The sequence below is a fragment of the Phytophthora sojae genome (assembly GCF_000149755.1).
Source record: "Phytophthora sojae unplaced genomic scaffold PHYSOscaffold_10, whole genome shotgun sequence".
NCBI lineage: Eukaryota > Oomycota > Peronosporomycetes > Peronosporales > Peronosporaceae > Phytophthora > Phytophthora sojae.
In genome coordinates this window covers 1,432,199-1,455,132 of record NW_009258124.1, presented here as the reverse complement: position 1 = coordinate 1,455,132, position 22,934 = coordinate 1,432,199, and the positions used below count along the sequence as shown (strand labels likewise).

The 22,934-nt window shown below is 50.3% G+C and overlaps 11 protein-coding genes across 11 annotated transcripts; 6 read left to right on the top strand and 5 right to left on the bottom strand.

Moving 5' to 3' along the window:
• Positions 1-642: 642 nt before the first annotated feature.
• PHYSODRAFT_339414 (hypothetical protein) lies at positions 643-999 on the bottom strand (the record flags this gene model as incomplete). The annotated part of the gene is made up of 1 exon (XM_009537362.1): positions 643-999. One exon carries the CDS (start codon positions 997-999, stop codon positions 643-645), a length of 357 nt encoding a protein of 118 aa, XP_009535657.1.
• Positions 1,000-2,677: 1,678 nt separating this feature from the next.
• PHYSODRAFT_524406 (hypothetical protein) lies at positions 2,678-2,896 on the top strand (the record flags this gene model as incomplete). Its single annotated transcript, XM_009537361.1, has 1 exon — positions 2,678-2,896. A coding segment is annotated over one exon (219 nt), but the record flags the coding sequence as incomplete, so codon positions are not given.
• A 1,177-nt stretch (positions 2,897-4,073) lies between these two features.
• PHYSODRAFT_252278 (hypothetical protein) lies at positions 4,074-5,189 on the top strand (the record flags this gene model as incomplete). Its single annotated transcript, XM_009537360.1, has 2 exons — positions 4,074-4,198; positions 4,313-5,189. The coding sequence occupies 2 exons, from the start codon at positions 4,074-4,076 to the stop codon at positions 5,187-5,189; spliced, it is 1,002 nt and encodes a 333-aa protein (XP_009535655.1).
• A 1,278-nt stretch (positions 5,190-6,467) lies between these two features.
• Positions 6,468-8,336, top strand: PHYSODRAFT_339412 (hypothetical protein; the record flags this gene model as incomplete). The annotated part of the gene is made up of 2 exons (XM_009537359.1): positions 6,468-6,581; positions 7,329-8,336. The coding sequence occupies 2 exons, from the start codon at positions 6,468-6,470 to the stop codon at positions 8,334-8,336; spliced, it is 1,122 nt and encodes a 373-aa protein (XP_009535654.1).
• A 163-nt stretch (positions 8,337-8,499) lies between these two features.
• PHYSODRAFT_525640 (hypothetical protein) lies at positions 8,500-9,822 on the bottom strand (the record flags this gene model as incomplete). The annotated part of the gene is made up of 1 exon (XM_009537358.1): positions 8,500-9,822. The coding sequence occupies one exon, from the start codon at positions 9,820-9,822 to the stop codon at positions 8,500-8,502; it is 1,323 nt and encodes a 440-aa protein (XP_009535653.1).
• A 3,042-nt stretch (positions 9,823-12,864) lies between these two features.
• Positions 12,865-14,052, top strand: PHYSODRAFT_525695 (hypothetical protein; the record flags this gene model as incomplete). The annotated part of the gene is made up of 1 exon (XM_009537357.1): positions 12,865-14,052. One exon carries the CDS (start codon positions 12,865-12,867, stop codon positions 14,050-14,052), a length of 1,188 nt encoding a protein of 395 aa, XP_009535652.1.
• Positions 14,053-14,507: 455 nt separating this feature from the next.
• On the top strand, positions 14,508-16,195 carry PHYSODRAFT_252345 (hypothetical protein; the record flags this gene model as incomplete). Its single annotated transcript, XM_009537356.1, has 5 exons — positions 14,508-14,525; positions 14,561-14,964; positions 15,625-15,892; positions 15,940-16,061; positions 16,117-16,195. 5 exons carry the CDS (start codon positions 14,508-14,510, stop codon positions 16,193-16,195), a joined length of 891 nt encoding a protein of 296 aa, XP_009535651.1.
• Positions 16,196-16,948: 753 nt separating this feature from the next.
• Positions 16,949-17,901, top strand: PHYSODRAFT_525694 (hypothetical protein; the record flags this gene model as incomplete). Its single annotated transcript, XM_009537355.1, has 3 exons — positions 16,949-17,196; positions 17,403-17,526; positions 17,650-17,901. The coding sequence occupies 3 exons, from the start codon at positions 16,949-16,951 to the stop codon at positions 17,899-17,901; spliced, it is 624 nt and encodes a 207-aa protein (XP_009535650.1).
• A 3,037-nt stretch (positions 17,902-20,938) lies between these two features.
• PHYSODRAFT_524535 (hypothetical protein) lies at positions 20,939-21,442 on the bottom strand (the record flags this gene model as incomplete). The annotated part of the gene is made up of 2 exons (XM_009537354.1): positions 20,939-21,194; positions 21,306-21,442. The coding sequence occupies 2 exons, from the start codon at positions 21,440-21,442 to the stop codon at positions 20,939-20,941; spliced, it is 393 nt and encodes a 130-aa protein (XP_009535649.1).
• Positions 21,443-21,731: 289 nt separating this feature from the next.
• Positions 21,732-22,127, bottom strand: PHYSODRAFT_525589 (hypothetical protein; the record flags this gene model as incomplete). The annotated part of the gene is made up of 1 exon (XM_009537353.1): positions 21,732-22,127. The coding sequence occupies one exon, from the start codon at positions 22,125-22,127 to the stop codon at positions 21,732-21,734; it is 396 nt and encodes a 131-aa protein (XP_009535648.1).
• Positions 22,128-22,235: 108 nt separating this feature from the next.
• PHYSODRAFT_524721 (hypothetical protein) lies at positions 22,236-22,568 on the bottom strand (the record flags this gene model as incomplete). The annotated part of the gene is made up of 1 exon (XM_009537352.1): positions 22,236-22,568. A coding segment is annotated over one exon (333 nt), but the record flags the coding sequence as incomplete, so codon positions are not given.
• Between the last annotated feature and the right edge of the window lie 366 nt (positions 22,569-22,934).

Below are 22,934 nucleotides of genomic sequence, written 5' to 3'. Positions count from 1 at the left end.
AATGTTAACGTGCAACGCTAAACATAACGCAACGTTGTCTTGGAGCAACGCTAATGCGCAATGCTAATCATAATGCAACGTTATTGAGAAGCAACGTTAGTACTCGGCGATATTTCGTATAGTGTCGACCTCATTCGATTAAACCTAAGCGCTTGGGCGCAAATGCTTCGCAAACGTTTAGGAAGACAATCGTATAGGTGTACGGAAATTACAGAACATAATTACAATCAACGCGAAGCAGCAGCCATTATGTCAGGGACCTGGACGATGATAGTGGTTTGGTAATAATATAAAAAAACGTAAGGTTGAAGACATGCAACGAGTTTTGTAGTACTAATTATGAACGAAAATTGGGGTATGTACCAAGAGCAACGTTATGTCAAGCAACGATAGTAATCGCGACGTTATTACGAACAACGTTATTAATAACAAAGTCGTGCTGAGCACGAGGAAGCTCTGAAATTTCTAGTGCGACGTTGGCATGGCTAGAAAGCTACATCGTGAGAGGTAGCAACGATGAATAGTGTAGGAGGGCAACAGAACAGCAAAAGCCAGTTATACTCACTTACTACTGATTCGTGATACTGCACTAAGTTCTCGGGTTTGTCCGTCGTAGTCGCCTCTGCGGCAGTGGCGATAGTGTCATTCACTAGCGTGGTGCTGAGCATCGTGGCGCAATTGTTCTCCACGTAAGTATTGATGGGGTTCTTGCACAGCGCCTCGAGGTTTTCTTGGGTGTGGATGTTGGCCGTCGCTGTGGCCCACGAGATGGATATTCTTGATGGACCCGTCCGCGTACTCCTCGCCCCTTTCCGGGTAAAGCCCGTAGCAGAAGTCGTAGTTGACCGAGCGGGCTGCGCCGTAGTGCGTGACCCCACCTTTGATCTGCGTGCGAGAGCCATGAGCATGAGCCTCGCAGCTGCTACGATGATAGGCCCCAACACCCAGCTGTGGGTTGCTCAGACCTTCGCAGAACGCGAGCATTTCCTCGACCACCATGTTCTCGCCAGGCCGACGCGCCCGATACGGCGCGTGGAGACCCAAGGCCGAGGTCAACAAGGTCAACCGCGCGTGGGCTGCCCGGGCAGCGTTTCTCCTTCGTGTCCACCGTGGCGCCGTTGGGCTTGCGCCTGGAATTTTCAGGGCTCGGACCCTACGGGATAAATAGGAAGTTGCATTTATACCAAGAAAAACCTACGCCATAAATTACCGTATAAATTACTTACGGATGCGGGTTGCGCGAAGATGGACGCGTCGCCGACAGGGTCAACATTCACGTGGATGATTCATAACGGCAAGATGTATACGATATAACGGGTTTTACAAACTGCTCTGCATCGATAACTGCGTGTTGTGTAGTCTTATCTATAAAATGCCCGGACAATCAGACCCTTTAAATTACCAAGCCTGTGTTTTTTAACAAAAAACTCTATTTATGAAGTTTGAGAAATGGGTGACCCGTACAGCAGATGTAGCATTCAAGCAAAGAGGGCGTTTGCTATAGTCTAATATATTCAAACAGCGCGGAAAGTGGTATCACCGGTAGACTCTGAAATAAATTCAGAGAACACTAGTATGATTAATCTACCATATATGTCTAATCTACATCGGTACTCTGCTAGATGTGGACTTCCCTCTCGGCCCGCACGTCCTTGTCGTCCAGCTTGAAGCTGAATACCATCGTCAAAACAACATAGAGACATAAATATTAATGAAGCAGTGTTATCAATCATCGAGCAACATAAGCAGACAATAAAGCGCAGAGCAAAGTTACCTTTAGTATTCGCGGGAGGGGGGGGGGGCAGACTCTCGCAGCTTGACCATCTCCGATGCCAATGCGTTCAGCTTACCCGTACGAGGCATCCTGCCGCTTTTGCCGCCTCCATAACAGCCTTAATACATTACCACATAAACAATAACAAATTACCAAAGTTAATGCACATATAACAAGCAACATTAATGGACACCTGTAAGAAGCAAGGTCAAACTTACGTAATTCGTGAAGTCGCTTGGCTTGCCCCACCCTTAAACAGCGGGCTATCGTAATGTTTTCAGGAGGTGGCTGCGCGGTCCGAGCTGGTTTTCTGAAATGGAGGGCTGAGATTCTCCCGCTTTTCCTAAAGTACAGCTTCTTTCCGTTTAAGTTCGAGATTAATCGAGGTAAACCCTCACTTCAAATGAGTACAAAATTCTGCCCGAATAAGGAACGGGTGTACAACTAATAGCCTCACATATTTTATATTATTTTCCAGTCGATGTGGCGATAGGGGGATGTGCAAGGTACTGCAAGGTACTGAGGTACTAAGGTGAAAAATCCACTGCCAATCATCAGCTCTCCACCCTCGTTTGAAAAATGGAGCGCATTTAGCGATCTTACTAGACTTCAAACTACATGTACCGTAGTGGTAGACTCGCACTTTTGCTTTTGCACCTCGCCCCACAAGCCCACCTCCTTCCCCACTCCACCCATGAAGTCCACACCGTCCAAGCGTCTCCGCCTCACTTGGTCTGAGAAAGTGGGCATCCTCGACAAGGCAGTCCGCACACCTGCTCTCTCCTACAGGGGTGGGATATGACGGGGTTCAGCCTCCCGGCCGCCCCAGGCAAGACAACGACATGCCGCATAATCAAGTCAAGTGCAGTCCTGCTGGGGCGGTCGCTGGAGAAGGACCAATGAATCATTCATTGTATTAAGCGACACATTATATCCCGCAAGATGATGCAGGCTCTAGACCGGCTTGGTGAAGGGCTAGATAATCCCTACGAGGTCGACCAGTTGACAGCGCTGTTGTGGTGCGAGGATGCCTGGTCAAAGGTTAGTGCTTCGACCATACGCCACTGTTGGAATCATTCCGGACTCGTAGGTAAAGCTGCTCTTCAGTTCATTTTGAAATAACTAAATCAGTACATTGGACACTCAACTTAACATCAATTTATATATTCTACGTCTTTATATATATCAGGCGTTCCTTACTCAGGCAAATTACTGTTTTTTAATCCTGAGGGAAAATCCGGCCTGAATGAGGGATTTGGTTGTCACGTATTTTATGCGTCATTTATTTTTTGGGCGACGTTATTCTTGTTATTGCAACGTTATTGAGCTGGGGTTAGGGCTAGTTAACGTCGGAGGACCCACTTCGATAAATACAGCAAATCTCGCATCATATTGCCAAAATCATTGCAAAGCACAATAATACAAATGTAATAGTGTGTTAATAATCAGATTATCAGTTTTGCTCGAGGCCCTCTTCTGATACTAATATGAGAGTATTAACTCAGACGGTGACCCCATATTAATATCTGGTTAATATCAGGACACCACACCGTGGGTTTTCCTTACAACGGTTCAATCGCGCTGTAGACTTCGGGCGGGGCCTGCGCAAGAGCACAGCGCGTACACCCAACAAGGTAGTGGCGCTCGGTGGCGCTCGCTCCAATCACTAGCAAGCAAGCAAGCGGTTCGTCGCACGGGACCGCTCCGTGAACCGTAGGCTATGGCCCATAGGCCCTAGATCCTGTAGCAGAGCGAACCGCCAAGGCCCATAGCCGATGGGTATCGCTCATTCTGCTTTTTTTTGGAAACCGAGCAAACAAGTCAGGCGTCAAAGCTGCTGGAGTCTCAAGCTCCGTTTCTTCTTCTCGGCCAGCCAACGACGTCGGCAGCATCGGCGGTGGAGAGTTTGACGGTGGCTTCCCCGAGTCAAATCGGCGAATGCTTGGGAGGGTTCTTCGCACCGCTGGTCCAACACGTCCAACGCGAGGGCGCACATGATCTCATCTCACGAGGTGGACGGGCTGTGGCAAGCATGGAGTTGAGGACTGCTACCCGGCGCTTTGAAGAAGCTGTGGCCGTCATTTTGGTGGTCGTCATCTTGGGGGTCGTCAATTTGGTGATCGACAGTAGTAATAATATACTAATATAGTACTATTAATATAGTAGACTAGCTCCTGGACCCGGGCATATTATCAGATTATTAGTCTTATAGCTGGTCTCTGAATATTACTATATTAGTTTGGCCAAAATCATTATACTATCAATCTCTGCTCGTCACTCTTACAACAGCAACACTGCCATGACGTCCGAGTCGCCAACGCACCTCGGAGCCCTCTACGACATGAGCATCGCCACTGCGAGCAACGACATAGCAAGTGACAAGCCGCAACAGAAAACCAAGCGCCGCATGCCTCATTGCGAGCGGTAGAAGCGCGAGAAGGAGGCGCTACTGCGCCAGCTATCTCAACTACTAGACGTGCTTCAGCATGCGAAGACTCGTCACAAGCAGCAGAAAGCCCCCAGCGCTACAACAACCAGCACCCGGAAAAAATCTGCCGAGCGTCACCGACTCCGTCGACTGGCTGCCGAGGGACAGCAGCGATGGCTGCAGGCTGCCGTCGCACGGAGAGCTGCGTTGATCGACGACCTCGTGACTTTGGTGCAGCAGCAGATTCGAACCATAACGCTGGTTACGGCTCAGTCTCAAGGCCTATACGACGGCTTTTTCGTCCAGCCAAACGACGAGCTCCGCTACGCCATGTCCCTCTGCGAGATCGGCAAAGTCTACCAACAAACGGACGTTGTCTTCCGAGACCCAACGGAAGATCCCATCGAGTTTCACCATTGGATGACGACGGACCAGGGGACGGCGTTTATGGAGTTCGGCTGGAGAAGGCACTTCCCGTTCAGCTTTGATCGCACTCGCGACTCCATGTGGCTGCTGGCGCGCCTCGTCAACCGCCACGAGCAGAGGGAGACGTACGACGAGGTCGAAGACCCGGACAACACCATCGCCGTCAAGCTTCGAGTGACTAGCGCTGAGTCCGAAGGGGAACGCGCGTCGGTGGTCCAACGCTTCGTCCACCGGCGCTTCATAAGAAACGATGGCATGGTGTTCGTCTGGAGAGCGTCGATCATAGGCGACGGCGCGTTCCGAGGCATGCAGATGGACGAAACGGGCTGGGGCATGGTGCTGCCGTCGGCCAGTGGCGAAGGAACCTTTTCGCAGATTTGTTTTCGGCAAGTCCCGCTCCACCTCAACAGCGCACAAGCTCCTCCTGCGTCTCTAGCGGACCAGTTTGAAAACTTTGTCCTGGCCATGAGTCGAGAAAACATGCAGGAGGTGGAGGACGTTGCCGAGAATATGCTGCTTGACGACGCACTCAAGGGGCTGCATTGGAAGGCGTCCATGTGAGTGGGTGAATGGGACGGTGGCTAGAAATTCTAACTGAATATACTACACCTTTTCAACTTCAAAATGGCAAATTGCTAGTTCAAAATGACAAAACGTAAGTTCAAAGTTTGAACTTACAGATTGAACTTCAAACTGTAACGAATGACCGTCTTACAATCTTATACGAGCACGATTGGCTGATACAGCTCACTGTCAGCCAATAGACATTCGACACTCTGTATTTCTATATATCCCACTATTACAAACAGGTCTAAGTATCGGTTTACAAAGTATTGTCGTTCATCATGATTCATGATTCATGAACAGATGAGATAGCCGGTTGAGCAGATCGTACTAACGTAGCTCATATGTTGCGTTACCTCCACTCAAATCACGTCATGGCTTGCGTTTGTGGACATCGACCAACCTCGAGTTTGGCGTGAACAAGCCGGTGAATCAACCTTTGTTCACGCCCCAACTTAAAAGAGTGTACCGCAACCCCCTTGCAAGGCATCACCGAAGTCATAGTTCCCACCACCTGACAACCCCCTTGTACTATGTCTTTGAGACCACAATTTTACAGTTGAGACCCGCGCAGACCGACTTACTTCCAGCGGTGAGTTCTAAAGCGAGTCTTATAAGTCCATTCCCGCATGTGAAAATCGCATTCACTTTTGGTGCAATCTTTTAAATACGGCGACTCTTCAGTTTTGTATGGGTGGCATTAAGATTGTGGTCTTATTTTAAGACTCGAAAGCCAATCTATAGGTCCCGGTGAAGTTAAAACCTGCAATAGGACCTTCTGGTGGAAGCCTTAAGTCTCGGCCAAGTCTTAACAGCGTTACTTTTAGGATAAAACCGTGTTTGAGACCAACCGCTGGAGATGCTCTTAAGGGACCCCTTTAGTACACCATTTCAAGGCCAAATTGAGAGAAGCCGTGCTTCAAATTGAGAACCGCCAAAAGCAAATTGAGAAAACCTCCAATCCCGAATATGCATATCATCTAATCACCTTCAAGACCGAATATATCGTACAGAGCAATTGACTTGCCCACTCTATGTTGATCAGGAAATTCCCTCCAGAAAATTTTGGCCGGGACAGTGCCCTTTTTCTTGATCTCGCTTGTTTTGATTTTGGTCGTTTTTGTTTTGATTTTGACTTCTTTCCCTGAAATAACGCCAAATAACATTTTGTTTCAGCCAATCATATGCGAGATCAGCCAAAAATAATATTGACCACTAAGCATCGAGGAATCCTGAATGGGAGTTCCGGCTCTCAGTCGTAGAAATTGGTCGGAAATGGAGGGCGGTGACGGTCCACCGAAGGGCAAGTGCCCTACGTGCCCTAAGCTCGTGGCGAAGTCGAACATGGCCAAGCACCGCAAAGTGTGCTTCCATCGCGCCGATTTGAAAGTGAACACGTGGCGAGAAGCCGACTAGGTCGTACTTTATTGTACACACGCATCGTACCTTTTGGTATGAAGTCGTATTTTTTAGTATGAACTCGTACATTTTCGTATGAACTCGTACTGTTCGGTATTAACTCGTAGATTCTGGTATGAACTCGTACTTTTTGGTATGATCCCACTTCAAAATTCACCATAGTCCTCAGAAAAAAATCAAATCTAAAATTCTCCAGAAAATTTGTCGACTACCTTTTTTTACCCAAGGTGGTCGATCATTGGCCAATTAACACAGAATAACTGCCAAATGTTGTTTCAGCAAAAAGAAGTTGCTTCCGATGACGAGCCCATACAAATTCCTAATACAGAGATTCGACTTCCTCGGACCGAAACAACGTCTCAAGGCGGCCGAAAATCATTTCATAGGGTTCGGGCTATTTCCATACAAACTTCTTGATAGTGACTACGAGGGGCTACTATTGAGGTGTTATTTCAGTCAGAGTAAGCTCTACTTCTCTCAATTTGGCCTTGAAATGGTGTATACTATCTCTTGTGATTGCTGATAGTAAAAGCGATTGTGATTGGCTAATAGCAAGTGCGCTTTATGATAAATGTGGGAACAATGACTTCAGCGATGCGGTAATCTACCTCTGATTCATTCTGACTTAGAGCAACAGCATTGGCCTCAAGCAACAGTCTCGGGTCTAATTCAGCCAACTCTACCAGTACACGAGGAGGTAGAATCTCCCACTACCAGCGACAGCAGCAACAGAAGGATGTTCTTCAGCGTGAGATCGCCGAACTACTGGAGGTTCTGGAGCGTGAGAAGGCCCGATGTCGAAAGTCCGCGACCGCGTTGTCGCCCACGAGCTCCGCCTTGAAGAAGATCGTCATTCGACACATAAGACGCCGCCGAGCTTCGGAAGCCCAAAGAGAATGGCTACAAGCTGCCATCGCGGGGAAGATGCTGCTCATCGACGACTTGATCAGCCTCGTCCACCAACAGTGTCGAACCCTGGGCCTACTCGCAGCTCAGTCTCGAGGTCTGTACGATTCTACTGCTCTACAACCAACGGACGAACTGCTCTACGCCATGTACATCCACGAGCTTGACGGTATCTACGCGCAGACTGACGCAGTGTTCGAGTCTTGTGGGATGGAGTCCATCATGGACCCGAAGGAAGAGACGACTTCATTCCAACACACTACGCTGACAGCGAGTGGAGACACTGCGTCGATGCGGTGTGGCTGGAAACAGCTCTTCCCCTTTCGTCTCCGACGCACCTGCGACGCCATGTGGCTGCTGGCGCATCTACTGAACCGGCAGGATGGGAGGGACGCTCCTGACGACATCAAAGACCCAGAACGCACCATCGCCGCCAAGTTTCGCGTCACCAATCAGTTAGCTGGGGGCAAGGGCAGGGCGTTAGTGCATCGATTCGCTCAAGGGCGCTATGTGGACGGAGATCGAGAGGTTTCCGTCTGGAAATCGTCCTCTGTGGGGGACGGAGTGTGCCGAGGCATGCAGATGGAGGAGACGGGGTGGTGCGTCTTCCGACCTTCAGCCACTGGAGAGGGGACGTTCGGACAGGTTTGTGTTCGACAGGTCCCGCTGCGTCTTCACAGTGCGCGAGGACCTTCTCCATCGTCTGCAATGCGGTTTAACGACTTTGTTCAGAACGTGGTGCGGGAAAATAGTGAGGAGGCCACGAAAATGGCGAAGGCATTGCTGCTTGAAAACGAACTCAAGGGCGTCAGTGTGTAGACTGCTAACTCAAATGATCAAGATTTTCATGGTGTACGGCTACATGTAATAAGTGCACAGGCCGTCAGTCAAAAGGAAATACTAGTGCCACAACTGCAGTGCTACTAAGGGATAATACATGTAGACTACATCAGTAGTCTAAGTATACGCTTGAATTTTGTCATCACGTATGCCTTCTCATTCGAAGAAGCTGCGCCTCCATTTCGCGGTAAATGAAGCTGACGTCCTCCTCGTAGGAATTCACGACCAAATTCGCCAAAACACGGCCTTGCGTCGGCGTGGCAGTGCAGTCGTCAGCGCGCTTCGGCGTCATGCGGACGCACGAACGCATCGACGTCCTTGCTGCAGGTACAGCGCTCCCCTCGCCTTCTTGGAATGGCTCCAATTGCTCGAAGACAACCCATCCAGTTTCATCCGTAAACAACCCATCGAGGTCCTTCTCGCCCGCGGAAAGTCCTCGCCAGACCAGCACTAGGCGATTTTGCTCCACGTATCTCCTCAGCACCAGCTTTAGATCAAGGAACATCGGCCCAGCTCCTTCTGGAAGTAGCGACGCTGGAGTCTGCAGTCGAAACTTGACTGCGAACGTATGTTCTGGTCTGGAGACGTTGGGGTACGAGCAGCTTCGATGCGCCGAGACGCTCTTCCGGCAGCTCCCTCCGAGATGCCAGAGCACCCACGCGTTCCACGCAGCGTCGATGGCCAGTCGAAACTCGAACGGGATCATGCGCGTGTCACGCAGCTCCACTACAGCCATCCCCCCATTCTGTTCGGCCCCATCCAGCGTCTTCCTGCTGCCTGAGACCGAGCCCAACAGCACTTCCGTGACTTTGTAGTCTTTGAACACATCGTCCACTCTCGCATACGCCGCGTCCAGTCCACTCGCCAGCATCTCCAGCTCCGCCCGGTCGGCGTCGTCCAGCTCCAGCTCCAAGTCCGTGATCCCTTCCTCGTCCTCAACCAGCAGCAACGGGTTGGCCACAGACCCCAAAGCCGCCGCCGTAGCCGCTGCACGGGTCGAATTCGGGTCGTGTCCGCCCCCTCTCTCGGTCATCTTGGTCTGTAGTGTATGGCCCCACTTGAGGTGGTCTACTAACTGCTCCCGTAGCCTCCGGTTCTCGCTCTCTGCCTCTTGTCGCGCTCTCAAGTGGCGGCGGGCGATATGTCGCCAAGCTGGAATTGTACTGACGATTCTGCTGCGGCTAGAGGGGGTTGTCTGCTGTTGTTTCTTTCTGAGAGTTGCAAGACGGTCCCGAGCCTGCTCCAGTTGCTTCTCTAGCTCTACGGACTCGACACGCAGCGCCAGGAGCTCGCGACGCTCGCGGTCCCTCGTCGGAGTGGTGTGGCTCCGCTTCTTCTTGGGTTTTCTAGGTGCAGGGAGAGTGTCGGAGGATGAAACATTGTGGGGATGGACGCCAGTGTGTGCAGATGCAGCGGCCAAAGTTGCAGCTTCAATGGAGCTCTGGGGCGCTTGGAGCGACGTCATGGAGAAGGTCGCCGGTGCCAATACCTCGTGTCCCGCCATTCTCGGACTGTGCACAGTTCGTGTAGAAGTGTCACATAACTTTTGGTGGTACTAATTTTGAGGTCATAGGTAAAGTTTTTGTGTGATGGCTACACAAGTTTGCTGTACTGCCGGACAAAAAGATAAGCCATGCTGCGTGGCTTATCTTTTTGTCTTAAGCTACACATATCGACGGAAGATATGGTCTGCAGACAGACCCGCGTATTCTATATGGATTTTACTATGGGTATGCATTTTTTGCCTGTACGGACGCATATCGCTTGCACACAGCACTGAGTTTTTGTATGGGTGTGTATACGTCTTTCTCTGCCTGCAGGCCATATCTTCCGTTGATATGTGTAGAGCGGCATTTTCTTTTAGGGGAAATCCGGTTTGGGGTCCGTAATTTAAAACTAATTCGGTTTGGGGTCCGTTCAAATCAGAAGGCGTAATCTTTGGCGTAAAATTGAAAACCTACCGTGTTTGAAAAACATATACGGCTAGTGCACAAAAATACTGTATCGTGTACCCTAAATGCACCCTATTTCCGATATGCACCCTATGTGCGAACTATATTGTTATGTTAGAATGTACTCTGTCACCAATCTGTACCCTTTGACCTAAAGGTAGCATGTATACTATTGCAATTAACGCACCGCATGGAACATCTAGACGTGTCTACCGAACCTAGCGATGCTTGCTGCTCCTGTGATGCATGAAGATATGAATGTCACCGTGCTCCTTTCTCCCGCACTTGGGCCCTTAGTCCTCTGACACCACCTTCTTGCCCAGCCGTCCACACAGCTGTCGTACAGCAGGCAATCCTCCTTGGAACCTGCAGAACCACTTCGCCTGAAACCTCAGCCATCAGAGCAACTGCATGTACAAACGAAGAGGGGGGCAATGCGATGCGTACTTACAAAAGAAGAGTCGGTGGCAACAGCACCGACGAGCGTTGTTTGGACAGGAACTTGCGCCGGAGGCTAGTTCTTTTGTTGTCTCTGCGAGGGGGAGATTCTAAACTATGATAACTCTCAGCCGTCCAATCCTGCAAATTAGTAATAGAAGTAGAAATAGAAATAGAAACACAGTGTCAAAGGATGAAAATCTTCACCCTACCGATAAGGGAGGCGTGAGTAGATGGAGAGTCGCAGGGTTTTTTTTTTAGGAAGAATAGATTGCGACTCCCGTGGTGTCTCCGCCCAGCTCACCAAGCACTCTACGCATATGCAGCACACCGCTAGCGGCACACCAGGGCAATATCAAAAGCCGAAAGCAAGGTATGGTAAGTGAGATTAGACGTCTCAGCTAAGTCCGATTCTGTAGGGTACACTTAGGCTATACGTTACGTTTTAGTCATGGGGTACATACGGGGCACAAGTTACGGAAAGGTACTGTGTACGGTAAGGCCATAGGGTACGAATAAGGTACATTTTATAATCATAAGTACACATACCCCATTGGAATTTTTCAAAACACGGTAGGTTTTCAATTTTACGCCAAAGATTACGCCTTCTGATTTGAACGGACCCCAAACCGAATTAGTTTTAAATTACGGACCCCAAACCGGATTTCCCCTTTCTTTTATAAATTTTGATGCCAGAGTCCGATGCATCTATTCGACAATAATGGCCAGGAACGCGGGTGGACTGCTCGGACGGTTGAGTGTACCGCGAGGTAAAAACGCCCTCCTTGCGAATTCGTGACATACCTCGAGGTAAACGCAGTAATACTTAGTTATCCGAACACTAACTGTATTGCTAACACTAGCGTTTGGAAACCGTTTGTTTGAATCTGAATCTGGCTAACATGGTTGAAGAGTTGGATGGGATTTAGTCATTCATCCTGAGGCTCGTTTATTTGCCAAAAGCTGGCTGATACGAGAAGTTCTTCTTCTCTACACCCATAATGATATCCTTATACGAAATACTCTGGCAACACCGTGGTGCGTATACGCAGACTATGGGTTTCGACAACCGGTACCAATTCTCTTGAGGAGCCACTAATTTGAACACGAGTGATAAACGCAAACATACAAACGCGTCTGCAAACACCACTGACAGTGGGTTAGTGTGTTGTGAAATTCACTAACATGTTTGCTGAGTACACTAACATGCACACATCAAGGTCTCCGCAATGCTGTGTTCATATTACGGTACGGACAAAGCTCACCCGAAGCGAAGGTACTGGTAATCATCAGATATTTTGGCAATCTCGCAGGGGTGTGTAAGCGCCAGCTGCGATTCGTTGACCCTTTGTCATGCATGATAAAACACTGTACAAATGCGGCGGTTGTGGGCTCTAGACCAGATCCGTGACAATGGCTGTGGTCGCACTGTGGATACATGACGAAGCTGGAGAAGCATGCATACTATACATACTTAAGAAATAAACTCAGTCGTTCATGCTTCAGCAACACTCGAGCTGAAACAACAAAACACTCGCGACGGTCTGGGAGCATCAACACTTTCATGTCACTGTATAACACCACCGGCTAGTCATGTGTACTATCCCCACTACGTGGCGTTGATAAGCGCTCACATAAGGATTACTGTCATCGAGCAGCCTCACACCTGGATTACTGTCATCAAGCAGCCTCTACCGCACATTAAACCAGCAGTAGGTTCGCCCTCACACTATAACTCATTCTCACTTTTAGCCGTCAAGTGACGTCGATATTTCTTCTCTCTCACACACGACGAAGCGATGGAGTTCAGCCTCTTCCAGTCCCTCTCCAAAGACGACGAACACGCCGTCACTACAGACGCTGATGTGGAGCCATCTTGCCAAGCGCCGACTAGGGGACCGCCTGGCTTCGGAAGTTCAGCGAACGTGGCTTATCGCCGCCATCAAGGTTGGCTCTAAATTGGATCGTATCCGGAACTGATCTGGTCTATGATCGGGTAGTTGTCACATCGATGATCGGATCTGTGATCAGGAAACTAGTGGTAGGCTGATGGCATGCGGAGATGCAGTGGTGGCTGCTCGGTCAGTCGTGAAGTTGCAGCAAAGGGCTCAAGTGGCATGCAGGAAGGCGTCGACGCAGTCGTGGTGGACGTGCAAGTGGGGGCTGATGTGCTGGAGAGTGATCGCGGCCGTCAGCCGCCGGTTGAAGGCACGAGCGGCCACGCCCCGAGACGGGCTGAGCGCACAACGTGTTACTTCAAGGGGTACAAGTATACTCGCGCCTCGGCTTCGTCGCGCATGATTGTATACCGATGTTCTAAGTTTCGAGCGGGTTGCGGCGGCAAGATGGAGTTCCGGATTGCGTCCATGGGCTACACCTGCGTCAAGGCGCACCGTTGCAGCGATACAGCTGTAGTTAGCTCCGTCACCAACGTTGAAGCTGAAATGAAAGCGCAATCGGGCCTCTTGGCGATTGAGCACGTTGCGTGGCCTGTACGTCGCGTGTGGGAGAAGCTGCAACGACATTTCTACTCTGCGGACAACCCTGATGTCGTGCGCGGCCTGTCGGAGCAGCAAATTATACGCCGCGTGCATCATGCAAGAAGCCAACACTACTCCGGCAACGTGCACGGCTCAATCGAGATCCCACGGCTCTCGCTCGCGCTCAATGAGGCTGTCACATTTTTCCAGTTTCACTGCATTACACCCAACCGAGACGACCTGACCAAGCCTACGCGCCTTCTTGGTTGGGCGCACCCTGCATTGGTGGCGCTCTTACGCTACCATGGAACGACGCTATTCGTCGATGGAACGTTCAGATGTGTTCCGAGTGGCTACGCGCAATGCGTCGTGTTCATGGTGTACGGTCGGGCGTCGGGCGTGTTCGTCCCTGTGTTTTACGTTCTGAGCACCTCTCGAACGGCGGACAGCTACTGGGATATGATACACTTCATCGTCCAAGCTACCGATCAGCAGATTGAACCTGCTGAGATTGTCTGCGACTTTGAAACCGCTCTAATGGATTCCCTTCAAACCCAGCTTCCTAACGCAATTGTGCTAGGGTGCCTGTTTCATATGAAGCAGACACTCCGTCGGGCTATGAAGCGCTACGCTATTCCGGAAGCTGAGTGTCTAATTGCCCAGACGCATGGTGTGTTAGACACACTGACTGTGATTCAGCATGACCACGTCGAACGAGGAATTAAATGGGTGAAGCGTGAGATCAAGAAGCGATGCGCGGTAGCGGATGTGACGTATTCGGCAGCTAAATGGGGAGAATTTTGGGGCTATTTCGAACGCACATGACTCGACCAGTACTCCATCGAAGTTTGGAATGTGTTTGGGCTGGACAATGAACTGATCGCGAGGACTAACAATCCTCTCGAACGGTTTAACCGGGAGTTAAATAGCAGGTTCCCAACGCCGCACCCCTCCATGGCTACATTCGTCACGGTGATCAAGACGGTCTCGCATGAGTATGTGCGCCGTGTCGCCAACGTCCCTCGTGGCCGTGCTCGGCGCGTTGCTCATGAAGTAATCCAGCTTCCTGAGGTTATTGACATTCCAGCCGATATCACGAGCGACGTGGAGATGTCCGAAGAAATTGCTCCCTCCAACACCTCCACTGCTTCAGTCGGTGCCGCACTTTAGGTATTGTTAGGTAGCTACTAGCATACTCCTATAAATCAGCAACTTCACCACTACACACTCAGTGCACATTGACATTTATCAGTTCACGCATCCGATCAGCAGTCCTGATCATGAACCAGATCAGTTCCGTATACGAACCAAAATAAAATCTACCGTCATCAAGGGCAAAACTTTGCTCATCGACGACCTGAAGAAAGTCGTTCGCCAGCACCTGAAGATCGCCAGTCTCATTGCGGCGGACGCTTCGTCTGAGGGCCGAGACGAGCTGTTCATCCAACCGACCGACGAGCTGCTCTACGCTATGGACATCCAGGACATCAACACGCTCTACGCGCAGACTGACCTCGTCTTCAGCGACTGCGGACTGGATCTGTCGACCGAGACGAAGGATCTCCAGCGCCTAGTAACAGCCGACGGCGGCGGAGTAGCAGTGCTATTCGCGCGGAAGCAGCATATGATGTACAGCTTCGAGCAGACCTCGCAGTCCATGTGGAGGATATCGAACCACATTCACCGCCAGTTCGAGCGAGAAGAATTCGCCTTCGAGGACCCCGAGACGACACACGCGTAAGTTCCTAGTCATGTGTCGGCTCGCAGGAGGGGGCTACGCACCACTGAAGCAGCGGATTGTGACTCGTCGGTTCATGGAAGAAGCCGAATGGTTATCGTATGGAAGTCCTTGGGGGGGCTTGACCGGAATTCGTGGGCTTGTCCCGGGACCATATTAGACCAACTTGACCAGGTGGGACCAGTTTAGACCAGCTGCCTGTCCCGGTACTTGTCCCGATTGGCCCACGATGTCATGGGGGTGACACCCCCTTTTTCTATAGAAATTTGTAGTGAAATGTTTTGCTTAAAGCTTCCACAAAAACGAAGAGCACCATGGAGATCGGAGCTGCAGGACGCCAAGCTGCACCAGGAGAACACCACCACGAGGGAGTAGAGGCGACGATGGCCTGCCAACACCGCGGCATGCCGAATAGCATGATGGTTGAAGGATCCCGGTGCCCATGATGGTGGTGATCATCGAGTCCGTGGCACCTAAAGTTGGCAAAGCGAAAAAAAAACTCTCAAGACACCTCGCTGAATGTACGCATACAATGCCATTCATCCTGTTAATTTACGTATCTTACGTATGAGTGAGTGTTTCAATCTAGCGTCGTGATAACGAGGTGATATGAGCGTTCCCAGCAACATGCAAAGTCGCTGAACGACATGGTGCCGCAGCCACCGAGGGCTTCAGCACGTTCGAGTCGCTCATGGACTTCAACACGAGCGGTGCGCCGTTGTCGGTCAAGGAGGGCGCTTCGTGGCGGGCGAGCAGTTCTACAACCACGAGATGTACGGCAGTCTGCGCAAGGGCTACATGATCTTTGGCTGCATCTTCAACGCCGTCGCGGTGTTCAGAATCGCTGGTGTGAGTGCGTCTTTGGGTGCTGATTCGACAAGTAACAGCATGGTCATCCTGGCGCTCGTGCTCGTGGCGCTGGCCAGCGTGGGCTGCATCATCACTTACTCTGCGTGCACACGCGCGTGATCAAGTACTCGCAGCGCGACCGCGGCGCCATTCCGGCGTCGTACTTGATTTTCCGCCGATTCATGTTCATCTTCACGTCGGTGCTGTTGTTCCTGGCGCTGGTCACGGGCTCGGAGCCGTATCCAAGGTGCGGACGCGCTACACAAGCAGGAGGAGTCGATTCTGGGCTGGTACCGGCGTAGCATCCGCGACTTGCAGTACGAGAAACTGGGGAGCGGCATCTGCTTTGAGGTGGCGGACGAGCATGTCAAGAAGGCCTAGCACCACGTGCTGGTCGAGCATCACCCGGACATGACGGCAAGACTGAGAACGATCCCAACTACCTGATCCTGCAGAAGGCAGAAGAAGCGCGCGTACAGTGCGCACCAAAATGATAGGACCACCTTGAAAAGTTCTCATAAATCGGTCAATATTGATTATTTTAAGGTGCGGTTTTGAGGCTAGTTACAAAACACGCTGGGAAAGATCAGGTATGCGCTAACACTTGCGTTTTTGCATTCTATGCGATAGCTCACATACAAAAGACTGTTTCTGCCAAGTGGAAGTTGTCGCGATACAAATCCCCAGTCATATCGCTTTGTCCAGGCTTTCCCTTTATATAGGATTTTGTATTGGGATGGGGGTGGTCATAATTTGTGTCGACTTGGCAGAAACAGTTTTTTGTATGTGAGCTATCGCATAGAGTGCAAAAACGCGAGTGTTAGCGCATACCTGATCTTTCCCAGCGTGTTTTGTAACTAGCCTCGAAACCGCACCTTAGGGCCTAGTTGTTTCCATCGTGTCCGGTGTCGAGTGTTTGCCTTTCATATACCCCTACCCCTACTCCGTTGGTCTGGTCGCTCGTGTCGGTGTTCGTCGGTGTTCGAGAACACTGACGCAGTCTGCGGGGAACTTCGCTTCTTTCACCAAAACAATCCCATGTAAAAATATTTTAGCCAATCAAATTTTAAATCTACGAAAATATAATATCAGCCAGTAAGCACACGACGATTGGTCGCTGCACCATAAACCGAAATGGCCAGGGCTCCGCACGGCAGCGCGGCGAAGAAGCTATGCGAGAAGTGTGGCAACGGGATATCGCGCACGAACTTTTCCAAGCACGCAAAGAAATGTAAGGGAATTAAAGTGCGCGACACCCGGCGCGAGATTCGCAAGCGCTCATGGGTCAAGCACCGCGCCAAGCGCGTAGGAGACCAGCGCAGCCGGCGCGCGTCCGAGTCATTTCAACGACTTGAGGGTACCGTAAGTTTCTTTAATTTAATGTGGAGGGCCCAAGCTTACCATTGTATCCGAAGCGCTTCGGCAGCAGCTCCGCGAGGTGGAAAGGGTGCCTCTTCCTTTTAAACCCGAGCCAGTGGGGGGCTAATAAAGCACCCTCTCGAAGAACTAAGCCGCAATGCGGATTTGTTCGAGTAGATTTTCTCCCAGGTAGGCAACAAGCATAGTGATGCATTGGTATCGACAAAAGTTCATTTAGATGGAGGGCGTCGACTTGCTGTCAAAAGCATGGTTTAACACCTGACAAGCGCCATTGGATGCCTCCGGAGTTCCAAGTACAGCCTGGCCGGAGCGCGCTTGAAGAAACATGCAAGGTGTTCAGTCTTTACAAGACGGAAATGCTTGAAGCAAGTACGAACACCATATTCGGCGAGCGTGTTCGCCTTCAAAAGTACCGGGCTTACTTGCAGACGACGTACCAAGAGAAAATCGCGAAGTGGATGAAGCTTTGCGAGAAGGTACGCAATAAAAACATTGCACTTGAAGCGCCAATCCAGGAGGAGATCGACAGATTTGGAGAAGGTAAAGCTTGTGCGACCCTAGCTGAGTTTGAGGCAGTTTACAAGGCTGAATTCATCGAGAAGGATAACGCATACGAGGCCAAGATGAAGGCAAAGGCAGACCAGCTGGTGAACGAGAGACGGTTTAGGAAGACATTTGGATTTGATTCGGATAGCGAAGATGCCTAAACACAATGTATAGGCCTAGTGGAATATATGTCTCACTTTTAACAAGACCCAAAGTACTAGGACAAGACTCAAAATACTAGAAAAGACTAAAACTACTAGACAAGCATATTACACCGACAATTGGCTACAGAACGCTGCCAGCTCAGACATCAATGTACTCACGATTGGCACACTGGCCCGATACATTCGCCTCGACCGTAAACGTCGTCTAGTGAAGTCCAGGCACGAGATTAATGCAAGTATTGTTGGTCTTGTCGTAGTGTTTTCAGTCTTGTTTAGTATGTATGTCTTGTCGTAGTACATAAGGTCTTGTTAGAAAACCTAGTATTTTTAGTCTTGTTACCTTATCTTCAAGTCCTCAGAAGCCTCCTAAATATTATTACCGTCGTCCTTAGTTTTATAAAAAATACTTGCAATATTAGTACTAAAGTGGACGTTATAACTGGTTAATACTCAAAAGATACTGCGCGATGATTAGTCATGCAATCGGACTTTGCATATTTTGCTGATTCTAGAGGTGGAAGTTGCTTCTGACTTAAGATGTATACAAAACCCAAGTGAACCGGAAGCAGCTTCAATTCCCTCACATTCACGCGGGCAACAGCGGCCTGATCAGGGTTAGGGTAACTATACAAAAGACAAGTATCTTCATCTAACCTAACCCTTCATTTTGCAAATGGAAGCGCTACTTCTCTACTACATAGATCTCTCTAAGCAATGACCCCGTCGAACTCAACGATGGCGCAGGAGCCTCACCACCACTGCGCTGTGGCAGGACCCTATGTCGACTTTCGTATCCCTGCACCGGCAGCTTCTTGGCGACTACACATAGCGTTGCTGCGACCGCTGACGCGCACGCCCCAATAGCGGCAACGACAGCGGGGTCTTCGGTCATATCAGCTTCCATGGTAGAACTTCTGAATCTTCATGAAAATCCCCCCTCCCTTGGTGTTGGCCCCGACACGACGCCGGGAGTCGTGTCGGGGCCAACACCAATAAAAATAATGTGAGCCAATCAGAAAAGAGGAATTGCGTGTTTATGGCACACCTTCAAAACACCGACACCAGACACGAAAGAAACAACCAGCCCCTTAACACGGGTCATCTATTGCGATCAGGCGAAAAATCGACGATCTTCAGAGGTCAACCGAAATTCGAAGATCAACAAATTTGCTTTTACCGTACTGACACGAGATTCGAAGAGGGGTTAGAGCACACAAATCTAAGCATAGTGAGGGGTGTCCGGGTCCTGACACCCGCGTTGTTGCTCAGTTATGGGTCGCCGAAGTTGGAATTCTTGTTCAGCGGGCAGCATAGTATGTCCATGCAACTTGACAACAGGTCCTTCCACAAAGTTCTTTCGAACGATTTCGCTTAATTGCACTTCAGTATATGTTGACGATAACCTTAGACTGACCTCAGCGAAACCCAAGGTTACTAACCCTCAGGTCTGCAATAGCGATAACTTCTCAACTAGCGACGGCGCTCGACGCTTAAACTCACTTCTCTGAGCACACACATGGCCACTGCCGCTGCTCACGAACGCGCGTAACGCAAAGGGGAAGTTTTGAATCCACTCGATAGGTATCCCTGGCGTAACCCTCGCTGTCGAGTTTTTTTGTTACAACAGGACGATAACTCGACAAAGCCCGATTATGTACAGGTTGCCTTTGTGAACCAGCCTTCTGAGCGCAAGGACGTGTTTCAGCGTGCAAGTAGTACTGTATCGCGAAAACCTTACCTTCTTCTACATATATCTACATATATGAACGTTTTTGAAGTATTGTTTTGGCACGAGCACCTTGAAATTGAGCGGTGAATCAGGCGTATGTTTTCCATCTAGATGACAGTGGTCAAAACGGCACAAATCGATTCCAAGCTAGATGACGATGTTACAGACTTATTCACTCCTACTCAGGGTAGTAAGCATTCATATGCACCTACATGTACCCATAAAGCCAAATAGGCTGTGCATCGATACTCGACTCAGGGGCATCCTCCGAAATCTCGCCTGATCGCAAGAGATGACCCGTGTTAAAATAATCAATATTGACCGAGTTATGAGAACTTTTCAAGGTGGTCCTATCATTTTGGCGCGCACTATACGAGTCGAATTGCGGCTTCAATAACTCCTCAATCCACTGCTTCGCAACTTCCGGACCGCGCTGTATAGCCTCGCGGATCTTCTGTTGGATCGTCACCAGCTGATTGAGTTCACGCTCGAGCCGCAGACGCCCAACCAAAACGAACCCGCGCGCTTCAAATGAACCTAGACACAGCATACTACGTCTAGCTAGATACTTCCCGTCGATACTCTCATTCACTTTCACTACTCCGCAGCTTTACTCATAAGGGCATAAGTTAATCTCATGATAGACTTCTCGATTTCTCGGCCACGCTAACAAAAACTCGAAACTAACGCGGCGGCGGCCTCCGCAGCCCTGCGGGCTGCGGAGGCCGGCGGGCCTTGCGGCCCACGAATACCGGTCAAGCCTCACCTGCTCGTTGCCGGTCGCTGGCCACCGCATCGGCGATTTCGGGAAAAGCAGCAGCACTTGCAAGCTCTGCTTCGGCTTCGTGTGCACCTCGTGCAAGGTTGCTTGCAAGCTGAGCTTCGTGGAGCTGACTTGGAACTGACGCAGCGCAAGGTGGTGTTTTGCTCGGCCTGCCTCAGTGAAGTGACCAGCTTGAGTGCACTGGACGTTGCACGTGCTCGCATTGAAGCGAACGAATCCACCGGGGAGCGATCGAGCTTCCTTCAAACCTTGTCGTCCGATGACAGCGGCCTGGACACGTCGTATTCTACATGTAGTATGTAGATCGGTCCGTCCATTCGACAATTTTTTTCTTTCTCCTTTTTCAATGGTGGTTTTGTTTTGAGCTCTTAACTTAAAGCAGGCCTTCCGATAATTATACTGCAATAGTATTAGCACAATGGTAAGATATAAACTATTATGACTGACAACGGCAACAGCAAAGTAAATTATTGGAGTGGGAAGTATTGTATTGATCATTACCTTCATCACTATCGAGTGACTTACTGTCCGTTCACCACCTTGGTGACGGTACCCGCATTCCAGAAGCGCCGATTAAGCTTCAAGAACAGCACCGTTTCAAGGTGCACCGGTAGCATACCCTGTCGATGGTTCGACAGCGTGTGCTTCGCGACACTGAACAAACGTTCGACAGCGTTAGAAGTTGGAGGGATGTGGCGTACCCCTCCAAACTTCTTCTGCGCCGTGCGCTGCTTCTTCCTCGCCGACAGGACCTGGTCCGCGAAGCCTTGGGGGCGCCTGCCGGGGCTGGGAGTTGCGGTAGCGGTGGAGACGGTCTCGAACGGACTCAGCATGAGCTGCTGGTCCTCTGTCAGCTCCTCGGTCTTGTCCGCCAGCGCAAGCACGCACGCCGCTTCGAAGTCTGGGTCCTTCACGATGGCAGCATCGGCTGCATGGTACTTGTCGACAACGGGATGCTTCTCGACGAGCGCATCAAAGATGTCGCGCACGTCGAGAAGCGTGGTGCTGTCCTCCTGCAGCTTCATTGTCGCGCTCTGAAAATCACGGAGCTGGTCGCGCAGGGCACGCAGGCGATTCTCTTGGCGGCGAGTCGGCATCAACGACACGATGTCGTCGTCGTCCGTGTCCAGCGCGTCGCGCAGGTCAAAGTAGCGCTCGAGCATCTTGAACGTGGAGCCCCATCGAGTCGCCTGGCGAAGTACCGGGCGCAAATTGGTATTTTGCCTGAGAAAAAAAGCAAAAGAGCAAAAAAGCAAAAAATACAATTTAGATCGGTACAATATATCACGATCTCAGAAAAGCACAAAGTGCAAATTACCTCAGTCGATTCGCCTTGTTCAGTCGTCGCAGCTTTCGCATGAGTTGCTGCATTTGCTCCAGCAGTGGCTCGTAGTCGGAGAGGTACACGTTGACCGCCAAATTCAGCCGATGGCTGGCGCAGCCGATGAGCGGCACCTGAAGCAAATCAGCCAACCTCGTGTTGACAGAACAATTGTCAGCCACGAGGTAGATGATGCTGGAAATGTCCCGCTTGAAAAACGGTAGAATACCGGTCAAGAAGGCGACGTGGCTCTCAGCCGTCTGGTCCTCAACACCGTCATCCGCGATTGGAGCCAATGCCAGGAGAACCTTCTCAGAGCGCTGGTCGTGCTCGAAAACCGCAAAAACGGCAACGTAATGCTCCGAGTGGAAACTCCACCCGTCCAGCATGATACCGAATTCGAGAGGTATGAACGCACTGCTGCCAATCTCGACCTCCTTGGTCACCAAGACCGCGTACTTCAACAGCGTCTCGGTGCAAATCCGCTTCATCGTCGCGTACTTGTCCACAGTCGGGTGTTCGCAGAACGAAAAAGGGAGGTTGCACTCAGTGACAAAGTCCAGCCAGCAGTAGACGGTCTGGCTCTTCTGGTCGATAAAAACGACCAGCGTCCCCGAGTTGAAGCCGCTGTTCGCCAGCATGATCACGTAGTCGGGGTGCTGCTTCAGCACGTGGCTAAAGAGGTTCGAGTAGCCCATCTTGACGTCTTGATTGCGCACTGTGCCACACTGGCAGCGAAAGTGCTCAGTGGGCTCATCTTGCTCGTCGAGCAGCGGGGTGAAGAAGTAGGTGCAGACTTGCTTGGTCGTGAAGGATGTTTGCGAGCGCATGATGAATTCAGAAATGGTAGATAAGGTGCTGGTAGTACGCTAGAGTGGATGAGATGAACAGCTCTCTAGAAGGCATGCCCTGTGGCGTAATTATGAGCTATCTGGTGGCTGTCGTGAAGAGTTTAGCAAAACACTTTTTACAGTCTCGTAAACAAGTGTTTTTTCGTTAAAAAAGCAATAGGCGTAATTACCTGTAAAAATACTTTATTGACCAAGAAATGCTTTTTACAAAAAATAAGTTATTTACTGAGAAATATTGCATTGGATCTGCAATACAATGATTATTTCGGAAGGCCTGACTTAAAGGCCAACACACGTATTCCTCTGTGATCACACGAGTCTGGTGGACAAACCTCCTGATGAATA